Genomic DNA, 10,322 nt, shown 5'->3' on the forward strand with positions numbered 1-10,322 from the left:
GGATGAAACCATCGGTGTTCTTCTTCAAGGACAAGAGAAGATGACAAGGGATGTGTAACAATTCATGACCACCTTGGATGAGGTGGTAAACCGGCTAGCATCCCAACTTTTGGACACTCAAGGAACTCCCATGGCTACATGTGGAGAATCTAAAGAGGAACATAGCATGAAGGAGAGATTGGAAACTCCGGTGGAAAAGGAGGAATCCTACTTTGTGTTAGAACAATTGGAGAAGCCTATGATTATTGAAGAAAAGGAGGAAATGGTTGAAGACCTAGGAGATGCGGAACCTCCATGGGAACCTAGAGTTATAGAAAACTCCTCCAAGAAGATTGAAGTCGATGTTGAGGAGGAATGTGCACAACCTCCAAGGTATATCCCATATGAAGACTTGGAAGGAGTGAAGCAAGAATTGAGTTCCCTTGGTGATGAAGATCATGCATCCAATTTTCTTGGTGAAGAATCCTTTGAATTTGAAGAACCTTCTCCTAATAAATTTGAAAGTGATATGGAGGTAGATTTCTCTCGTCCTCCCATTTATGATTTGAGTGATGGAGAAGAGTGGGATGAAAATGATGAACAAAGGATTGAAAGTGAAGAAGTTTTTGAAAAGGTGGAGGCAATCAAGGAAGAAAACAAGGGAGTGGAGTTTACTAGCACATTTGAAATACCTCTCCCCAAGCCACCACCATCCACTCTCTCGTTCAAGTGGGTAAATTCCTTATACTGAAGCTTTATTATTCCCCTTGAATATGGTTTGCTTGAAACGGATGGTCAACTTAGATATATTTGTGGCTTTAAGAGTAAAAAGGAGATGGTTAGTGGTTGGAAATTCCATCCTAGGTTCACCATGGTTACATGTCCAAAGCTTGATAGCAAAGGTTGGTGTATAACTAGAGTACATAGGTCTAGAAGGATGTTTGGTCACTTTGTTGAGAATTCACCTTGCTCACCACCCACATGGATTAATGATAATCAACTTGGAGATGGGTGTGAAGACAAAATATGGGATCCGGGAACACATGAGGATCAACATTGGGAGCCCATGGTTTGTGAAGAACTCCATCAAAGCTTGGAGATATTAATCTTGAATAATAGAGCTTATTGGAAGTCCAAGTATTGGTGGAAGTTCCAAGATGAATACAAGCAAAAGCCACCTTGAGAGGAGCTCCCCATAAGTCCAACTTAAGGACAATAAACAAAAGTGCTAGGTGGGAGACACCCCACCATGGTAACTTCGTTTCATTTTACCTTTTTGTACATATTGGTAGAATTAGTTTAAATTCTTGTTTTGATTGTTTTAATGAGTTTAATTGGTAGTTTAGTATGTTAAATAAGGTTTTATGGTATTTTGGTAGCTGTTTGGAGGTTTGGAATGCTTGGATTGGTGCAAAAACATAACAAATTTTTTTGAAAAACAGAGCACCATCCACGTGTACGCGCACTGCGCGCGTACGCGTGCATCAAGCGTTTTCGACCATCCACGCGAGCGCGCCATGCGTGCGTACGCGTGGATTGAGAAGTTCCACATTCCATACATTTTCCAGAGAATTGTGCCTGCGTCGCGCCAATGTTGTGCCTTTGGCACATACCTATTTGCGCGCTCGCGCACATGACGCGTACGCGCCACTCTCGAAATAAACCATCCGCGCGCGCGGCATGCGCGCGTACGCGTGGATTTCCTTCCTTCACTACATTTCGTTTCTTCTCCTCTTTCCATTTCTTTCCTTCTCCTTTCTTCCTTCCCTCTCCTACCCTTCATCCAACACTTCCAAACACCATTGATAACCATTTATTTTAGTTAACTAATTAGTTAGTTAGTTAGTCAATTAGTTAGTTTTAGGTTAGTTTTCATTTCATTTTCTCTTTTCATTATAAGTGTTAGATTATTGACTTTGTTTACTATACATTGCTACCCCTTATTGCCTAAATGCTAATTTAGAATTAATGTTCTTAGATAATCTTTGTTGGATTCTATGATTGAGGTTATATTTTGCTACTTGGTTTTGAGTTCTTCATGCTTACCTTTTAAAAATACCAAGTGATGAGAATTGTCTTCGAGCTTGTAATTCTTTTGAATTGCATGATTTGGCCACCATGTAATTTGAATCCTTTTCCTCGATTAGGCAACCTCTTGATGGATGATGTTGTGCATTTACCTCAATGCATTGTATTTCATGTTCATATGCATCCATATGTGTTTGACTTGAATGCTTTCATGCTTCTTTAATACTTGTTTTACTTTACAAGTTCACTTAGAGCATCTCAAGCACACTAGGATAAGTGAAGTGCATGCTTCTTTTGTGACATCGCCCTTTTATGCTAGTGTGTGTTCTTAAAGGCGCGCAATTTAGAATTCACACCTATTTGTCACTAATGTCACACCAATTCACTCACTCATTCCTAGTGATTATTACCTCATTCCAACAATATATGCTTCCTTGCTTTTACATCTTCTCATCTTATGGTGTTATATTTTTGTTTTTCATGAACAATGCACCGTAAGCAAAAATAATGGAAGCAAGACTAAGAACACGCAGCAATCCGGAGATTCGCCGTACCCCCTTGCTCATCTTTGAGTGCACCGAGGACGGTGCAAACTTTTAAGTGTGGGGAGGTCGTCCGACCGATTGGCGATTTTGGGTGACAAATTTCTAATCCCAACACTTTTGCATTTCATTTTAGATTTTTAAGATTTTTACTTGCATTTTCTTAACTTTGCATATATATATACACAATAAGCTTAGTCAAAATAATGAAATTTTTCAAGATTTCTATCTATAGGGCATCTCAATTGATGTGAGTGAAAACTTTTTCATAGAACTTGCTTGAATTATATATATTGTGGATCATGTTTTTGAGCTAAGAACACAAGCAAGTGAGATTTGAGCCTATGGTGTGGTTACATCTTATAACCACCTATTTTTCCTTCTTGTGTGCATTACTCTCTTTCTATGATTGTAATCTTTGCTTTGTTTGATTCTTTATGTCCATTATTTTGTGTATTCATGCATTTATATGATTGAGGGCATCATTTTATTAGCTCACTTATCCAAATGGCCGTACCTTTTATCTTCCATTGTTAGCCAACTTTGAGCCTATGCTTAACCCACGTGTTCTTAATTTTAGCACATTACAAGCTTAAAGCGAAAAACAATAAATGTCCTTATTTGGATCTTTGATTAGCTTAGGCTAGTATGTGTAACATTCAAGTGTGGGAATCTTGGGACATTGGGTGAATAAAAGGGTGTATTTTATATTTTGTTGAAAATATTGAGAATTGGGTACATACTCATATATTGATCAAATGTAAAACCTTATGCATTGATGTTCTTGTATATAAAAAAAAAGGAAAATGAGAAAAAGAAAAAGAAAAGAAAAAATAATATGGAAAAAAAATAGAAAAAGAAAGAAAAAGAAGAAAAATAATAAAAAGGAGACAAAATGCCCCAAAGTGAAGCTCAATAAGATCAATGCATAAGTGTTGTGAAATGAAAAAGAAAATGCATGAGTATGTGAAAAAGTGAGTAGAATGGGTAGTTAGGTTAGAACTTAAATTGCATAGGTTGTCATAGGTTAGGTGGGAAGTCTAGGTTAATCAAAGATTCAAATTTCAAGTCCACTTGACCAAATATGCACCCTACCTTGACCCTAGCCCCATTACAACCAAAGAAAAGACCTCATGATAGATGTATGCATGCATGAGATATATGTTGATTGTTAGAAGAAGAACAAATCTTGGAAAGCATGATTAGGGGAGAATTGAGTGAATCAACCCTAAACACTTGAGCGAATAGAGTGCAAACACTACCAGTGAGGGTTCGATTGCTCAATTACATGTTTCCACCCATAAGTGTCAATTTTCATGCAAGTTTGTAAAAATATTTAATAACTCAATTCAATTGTGGATTAGACTTGCTAGTCCTTAGCCCTTATGCATATATGCTTCTTGGGAATTGATTTATTTTGACTAAGCAATTGCATTCATTTAGATAGTTGCATATAGGTAGCTTGCATTTAGTTAGTTCCCATTGAATAAATGCCATACCCTTACTTCATTCTTGGTTTTAACATGAGGACATGCTTGGTTTAAGTGTGGGGAGGTTGATAAACCCCATTTGTAGGGTTTATCTTGTGCTTGATTTAAGGGATTTTATGACCTTTTACCCACATTTATTCAATGAAATAGCATGGTTTTATAACTTCTCCCTTAATTGTGCTTAAGAGTGAAAACATGCTTTTTAGGACTTAAAATAGCTAAATCTAATTCTCCTTGATTCCATTAGATGCCTTGATATGTTTGTTAAGTGATTTAAGGTTTAGGAGGCAAAGATTGGATTAAGGGAATGAAGAAAGAAGCATGAAAAGTTGGAGAACTCATGAAGAAATGAAAGAACCGGAAAGCTGTCAAGCCGACCTCTTCGCACTTAAACAATCATAACTTGAGCTACAGAGGTCCAAAAGATGCGGTTTCAGTTGGGTTAAAAAGATAACATCTGGGGCTTCGAAACGATATAAGATTTGCTATAGTTGCTACACGTATGGTGGCGCGCACGCGCATAGTACGCGCATGCACCATTGCTGCCACCTGGTTCACTTAAAGCAAAACGTGGCCAGCGAATTCTAAAGCCTTGTGGGTCCAATCCAACTCATTTCTGATGCTATTTAACCCAAGGAATGAAGAGGGAAACACATGTTAGTTACCATTAGCTTAGTTTAGTAGTTAGAGTTAGTTTCTAGAGAGAGAAGCTCTCTCTTCTCTCTAGAATTAGGATTAGGTTAGTTCTTAGATCTAGATCTATTTCTTCTTCTTCTCTCTTCCAATTTTCGTTCCTCTCCTCTATTGTAGTTGTAGAATTCTTCTTCTAATGTAATTCCTTTGTTTGTAGTTTGTGAATTCTCTTTTGTAGATCTACATTTCTCCTTCAATGCAATTGGTAAGTTCTTTGTTGTTTCATGATTGATTTGGTTTTCTATTGTAGACCTCTTGCCTTTGTAGTTAGATCTCTCTTTAATCCTTGCAAATTCATGTGTTTACTTGTATTGCACTCTATGTATTTGATGAAATGTCTCTTATAGCTATTAGTTAGATTTTGTTCCTCTTGGCCTAGGTAGAGTAATTAGTGATACTTGAGTTATCTAATTCCTTTGTTGATTGGTAATTGGAGAGATTGCTAATTGGTTTGGAGTGCACTAAAGCTAGTCTTTCCTTGGGAGTTGGCTAGGACTTGTGGCTCAAGTCAATTCATCCACTTGACTTTCCTTTATTTAGTAAGGGTTAACTAAGTGTAGCAATGAACAATTTTCATCACAATTGAGAAGGATAACTAGGATAGAACTTCTAATTTTCATACCTTGCCAAGAGCCTTTTATAGTTGTTAGTTTATTTTCATTGCCATTTACTTTCATGCTTCTTATCCAAAACCCCAAAACACATTTCTAACCAATAACAAGACATTTTATTGTAATTTCTAGGGAGAACGACCCGAGGTTTGAATACTTCGGTTATTAATTTTAGGGGTTTGTTACTTGTGACAAACAATCTTTTGTATGAAAGGAATATTGTTAGTTTAGGAACTATACTTGCAACGAGAATTCATTTGTGAAATTCTAAACCGTCAAAAATCCAATCATCACTGCCACCAGAAGGATCCACCACAACTTCCTCTATTCTTGTCTTCAAATCAGTACTGCCCTTTTCCAGTTTCAATTCTAATTCTGCTATTTCTGAATATGTAACTCCTCAGTCTTTACTCTGCTTCCATTTTGTTTCTTAGTCTTTTTCTATTTTGAATAAGGAAAACCTATGTTTTTGTTTAACACTGTTGCTCTGCCTTCTCTGTTTGCTGATAAAAAACCTATGTTTTTGTTTAACGAGCTATTAGAGTTGCTGCCGCTACTGAAATTAACAAAAAGGGAAGGGGGTTACCATGTTTAACCTATGTGAATTCAACTAGTCGAGGTAGGAGCGTTTTTCTTAAACTTATTTTACCTTCCAGAGTAGTTATAAATCGATATTAATGCGTAATATATATTTTTGTGATTTCATAAGTCTTATGAATTGAATTGAGTTACTTTGGATGAATGAGATTATTAGTTTGACTGATAAACTCATCAATTGAAAAAGTTGGATATTTGGATTAATTGATTGATGTTGTTAAAGTGGTTTTCCTTGAATTATTAGAGAAGATTTATTATTTTCTTTTAGGTTAATTTTGGAAATGGTTTGATTTTAGAAAAGATTTAATATTAAAATCTGATTTGATATTAAACCCGATTGGATATCGGAATTTGATTTTGAAATAAATTTGGGAAGGACTTGATAATTGAAAACGGGTTATTTATTGAGAATGATTTGCTATTTTGAAAATGATTCAAAAAGTGTTTGAGGAAAGGTTTGATTTGAAACTGTTTGAGAAGATTGAGAATTCTTAACTATTGATTAATGATGTTGGTTGAAGTCAGTTTAAATCAGGGGCGGAGGTACGTACTATTAAAGGGGGCAATGCCCCCCCCCCCCCCAAATTTTAATTTTCATTAAAAAAACAAAAAAAAGGTCTATCCCCCTTCTGTTTTTATTTCCCAGCCCCCTCCCTTTTTGTCTGTATTACTTTCCCAGCCCCCCTTTAATTCATACAAAAAAAACTAGCCCAATAGCCCATTTCCCACCCCTTTTTTTATTTGCAAGCCCCCTCCCTCTTTATTTGCATACTTTCCCAATTCTTCTTTTTGTTCCTACACTTTTCACTTTCACTTTGCAGGTAATAACTTTTGACTTTTTCTATTCTTCTTCTTCTTTATCTCTTTAATCTTCTTATCTTTCACCTCTTTGACTCTTGTTTTTTTTTTTGCAGATTAAAAAAAAAGAAAAGTAATTCAACAAGTGATTCTTCACTCCTGTTTCTCAAAAAAAGTTCTATTTTTATCCTTTTTTATTTTCAAAAAATTATTGAACTATTGACTTTTCTATTTTTTTTCTGTTAGTCTTGTCTAATTTTTTATATTTTTTATATATTTAGTTATTTACTTAATTTATTATTATTTGTTAAATAAGTTTTTGTTATTATATGTTAGTTTGTATATTTAGTTTTTTTTATTAGTTAACTATTTAATTACAATTTTATATTATTTATACTACAATGTTAGTATTATTATTCTGAATTTTAATATTTTATTTTAAATTGAAATATAATTTTTATATTTTATAAAGATCTAGATTGTAATTTACACTTTTGCTAAATATATTTTTAATTATAGAAACTTATTTGGCCATTTGAATTATGAGTAAGTTCAAAACCATTTATACATTTTTTAAAAGAAAAGATCAAGAGAATGAAGATGCTTCTACTATTACTACTCCAATACTTGAGGGATCATCAAATTTCATTACTTCAAGTTCTCCATTGGATAGCTCAAAGCGTCCTCAACTTCTTCCAAATCAACTGGATGTTTTTCGTTTGGAAAGAGATCTTGGAATGCGACCAATGATTTGGAAGTTTCTTCCAAATCAAAGAGATGAAATCCGTCGGGCTTATATTAAAATTGGGCCAAATCAACCAATTCTTGATAATTATCCATTTTCTTGTGATAAAAGGCATCGTCGCTTTCAAGCTTCATGGTTTAAATTGTTTCCATCTTGGTTAGAATATTCTATAGAAGATGATGCTATATATTGTTTTTCATGCTTTCTTTTTGCTAAGGAACTTTCAATCAATACGGGTTCAAATGCTTTTATTGAGAATAGTTTCAGGAATTGGAAGAAAGTAAATAGTAGAAAAGAATGTGCTTTTTTGAATCACATTGGCAAAGGTCCCAACTCATTCCATCATAAGGCGCTGAAATCATGTGATGATTTGATGAAACAATCACAACATATCGACAGACTTCTTCATAAGTAAACATCAGAAGAGATTGAAAATAATTGACTTCGACTAGGAGCATCTATAGATTGCATTAGATGGTTGACATTTCAAGGTTGCGCATACAGAGGACATGATGAAAGCCAAAGTTCAAGCAATAGAGGTAACTTTTTAGAAATGTTGAAATTTTTGGGATCTTACAATAAAAGAGTGAAAAAGAATGTTTTAAAAAATGCTCCAAAAAATGCTAAGTATATTTCAAATGATGTCTAAAAAGAAATTCTACATATTCTGCTACTAAGTTGAGAAATTCAATTAGAGAAGAGATTGGAGATGTCAAATTTGGTGTTATTGTTGATGAAGCTAGAGATGAATCTAAAAAAGAGCAAATGACCATTGTTTTGAGATTTGTTACTCTAGATGGTTTTGTTAAAGAGAGATTCTTTGATCTTGTGCATGTCACTGATACTTGTGCAACAACTTTAAAGAAAGAATTGATTTCTATCCTTTCTCATTATAATCTCCAAGTTGAAAACATTAGGGGTCAAGGGTATGATGGTGCTAGCAATATGCGGGGTGAGTGGAATGGTTTGTAAGCTTTGTTTCTTAAAAATTCTCTTCAAGCATATTATGTACATTATTTTGCTCATAGGTTACAATTAGCATTGGTGGCATCTTCAAGAGAGGTACTTCAAATTCATGAATTTTTTACTCAATTAAACTCTATTGTCACTATTGTTAGTGCTTCTTCAAAAAGACATGATCAATTACAAGAAGCTGAAGCAATTGAAAATGAAAACTTGGTTGCTCAAAATGAATTAGAAATAGGCAAAGGTGCGAATCAAATAAACACTTTACAAAGAGCTGGGGATACTCGATGGAGCTCTCACTTTAATTCTATTTGCAGTTTGGTAAAAATGTTTACTGCTACCAACATTGTTCTCTATAATATCATTGAAGACGGGACAACTTATGCACAAAGAGGTGAGGCTTATGGTGTTAGTAAAATATTATTGTCATTTGAATTTTGTTTCACTTTGCACTTGATGAAAGAGATTATGGGAATCACTAATGTTCTTTGCCAAGCACTGCAACAACAATCTCAATATATTCTTAATGCAATACATATTGTTTCTACATCAAAGTTACTTCTTCAACAATTGAGAGATGGTGGATGGTGTAATTTTCTTGCAAATGTTAAAGATTTTTGTGAAAAACATGAAATTGAAGTCCCTAATATGAGCGCACAATATGTTTTTGGAAGAGGTCGATCTCGTCAACCAAGTGTGACAGTTGAGCATCATTATCGAATAGATGTATTCTTGGCAACAATTGACTCTCAAATACAAGAGTTGAATAGTAGATTTAATGAGCAAACAATAGAGCTTTTGACTTTGAGTTGTGCTTTGGATCCTAAGGACAATTTCAAATCATTTAATATTGAAGAAATTAGCAAGTTAGCAGAGAAGTTTTATCCCCTTGACTTTCCTTCTAATGAGCTGAATATTTTGAAATCTCAGTTGTAACATTATCAGCATGATATACCAAATCATTTGAAAGACATTGGTACACTTTTTGAATTGTGCAAGAAACGGGAAAATCAAGAACTTATCACATGGTTGATAGATTAATACGTCTTGTTTTGACTCTACCAGTGTCTACAGCAACAACAGAAAGAGCTTTTTCAGCAATGAAAATTGTTAAGACAAGACTCGGAAGTAAGATAGCTGATGAATTTCTTGCAGACAATTTGGTCATCTATATAGAAAAAGAATTAGCAGCTATTTTTGACACAAATTCAATTATAGATAATCTTGAAAATAGAAAAAAATATCAAATAGCCTTTTCATGATACAAAACTGTAAGTGGTAACTTTTATATATTATTGTCTTACTTTGATTGAGATTATATATTTAATTTTTTTAATTTTATCAATAGAAATAGAAATATAAAATATTTTTAGTAAATTATTAAACACCGCCTCCCCTAAATAGTTAGTTTAGCTCCGTCCCTGGTTTAAATTGCGATTTGTAGGATTGGTTGATTGAATTCTGAATTTTTGCAATTTTCTTGGATTGAGTGTTGTTGTGATAATGGTTATTGGAAGTGATTTGACTAATTAACAGGCGTTTGGTTTGGTTTGGTTGGGACTCGAAAAGGGTGGCAGTGTCCAAGTTTTAGAGGAAATATTGCCGAAATTTTATAAAATTGGAAGTTTTATTTGAACTAACTAATCAGAAAGATTTATTTTTAAACATTATATGTTTTAAGATTGATTTATCTATCAAAGAAAGAATTGTGTTTTGAATAGGGATTGTTAATGAACGGGATGAAAAGAAGGATGATGAGGACTGTTGAGGATTTTTTTTTGAAATATGGTTTTTGAATGAATTTGAAAATGAGATTTGGATTGATGAATGATTATGACGTTGAGAATGTTGAGATATGATCTTGGAATTATTC

General features: G+C 34.0%; 1 protein-coding gene across 1 annotated transcript; it reads left to right on the plus strand.

Annotated features, from left to right (window-relative positions):
• Positions 1-8,248: 8,248 nt before the first annotated feature.
• Positions 8,249-9,385, plus strand: LOC130962492 (uncharacterized). The gene is made up of 2 exons (XM_057888699.1): positions 8,249-8,451; positions 8,512-9,385. Exons 1-2 carry the CDS (start codon positions 8,249-8,251, stop codon positions 9,383-9,385), a joined length of 1,077 nt encoding a protein of 358 aa, XP_057744682.1.
• The last annotated feature ends 937 nt before the right edge of the window (positions 9,386-10,322 follow it).

Source organism: Arachis stenosperma, chromosome 2, assembly GCF_014773155.1.
Source record: "Arachis stenosperma cultivar V10309 chromosome 2, arast.V10309.gnm1.PFL2, whole genome shotgun sequence".
NCBI classification, from domain to species: Eukaryota; Viridiplantae; Streptophyta; class Magnoliopsida; order Fabales; family Fabaceae; genus Arachis; species Arachis stenosperma.

Bases quoted from the DNA above. Each gene is read 5' to 3' on its own strand.
- LOC130962492 (XM_057888699.1), top strand. From the start codon at position 8,249: ATGACCATTGTTTTGAGATTTGTTACTCTAGATGGTTTTGTTAAAGAG. The intron at 8,452-8,511 runs GTAAGCTTTGTT...TTTTGCTCATAG, and splicing joins CGGGGTGAGTGGAATGGTTT to GTTACAATTAGCATTGGTGG.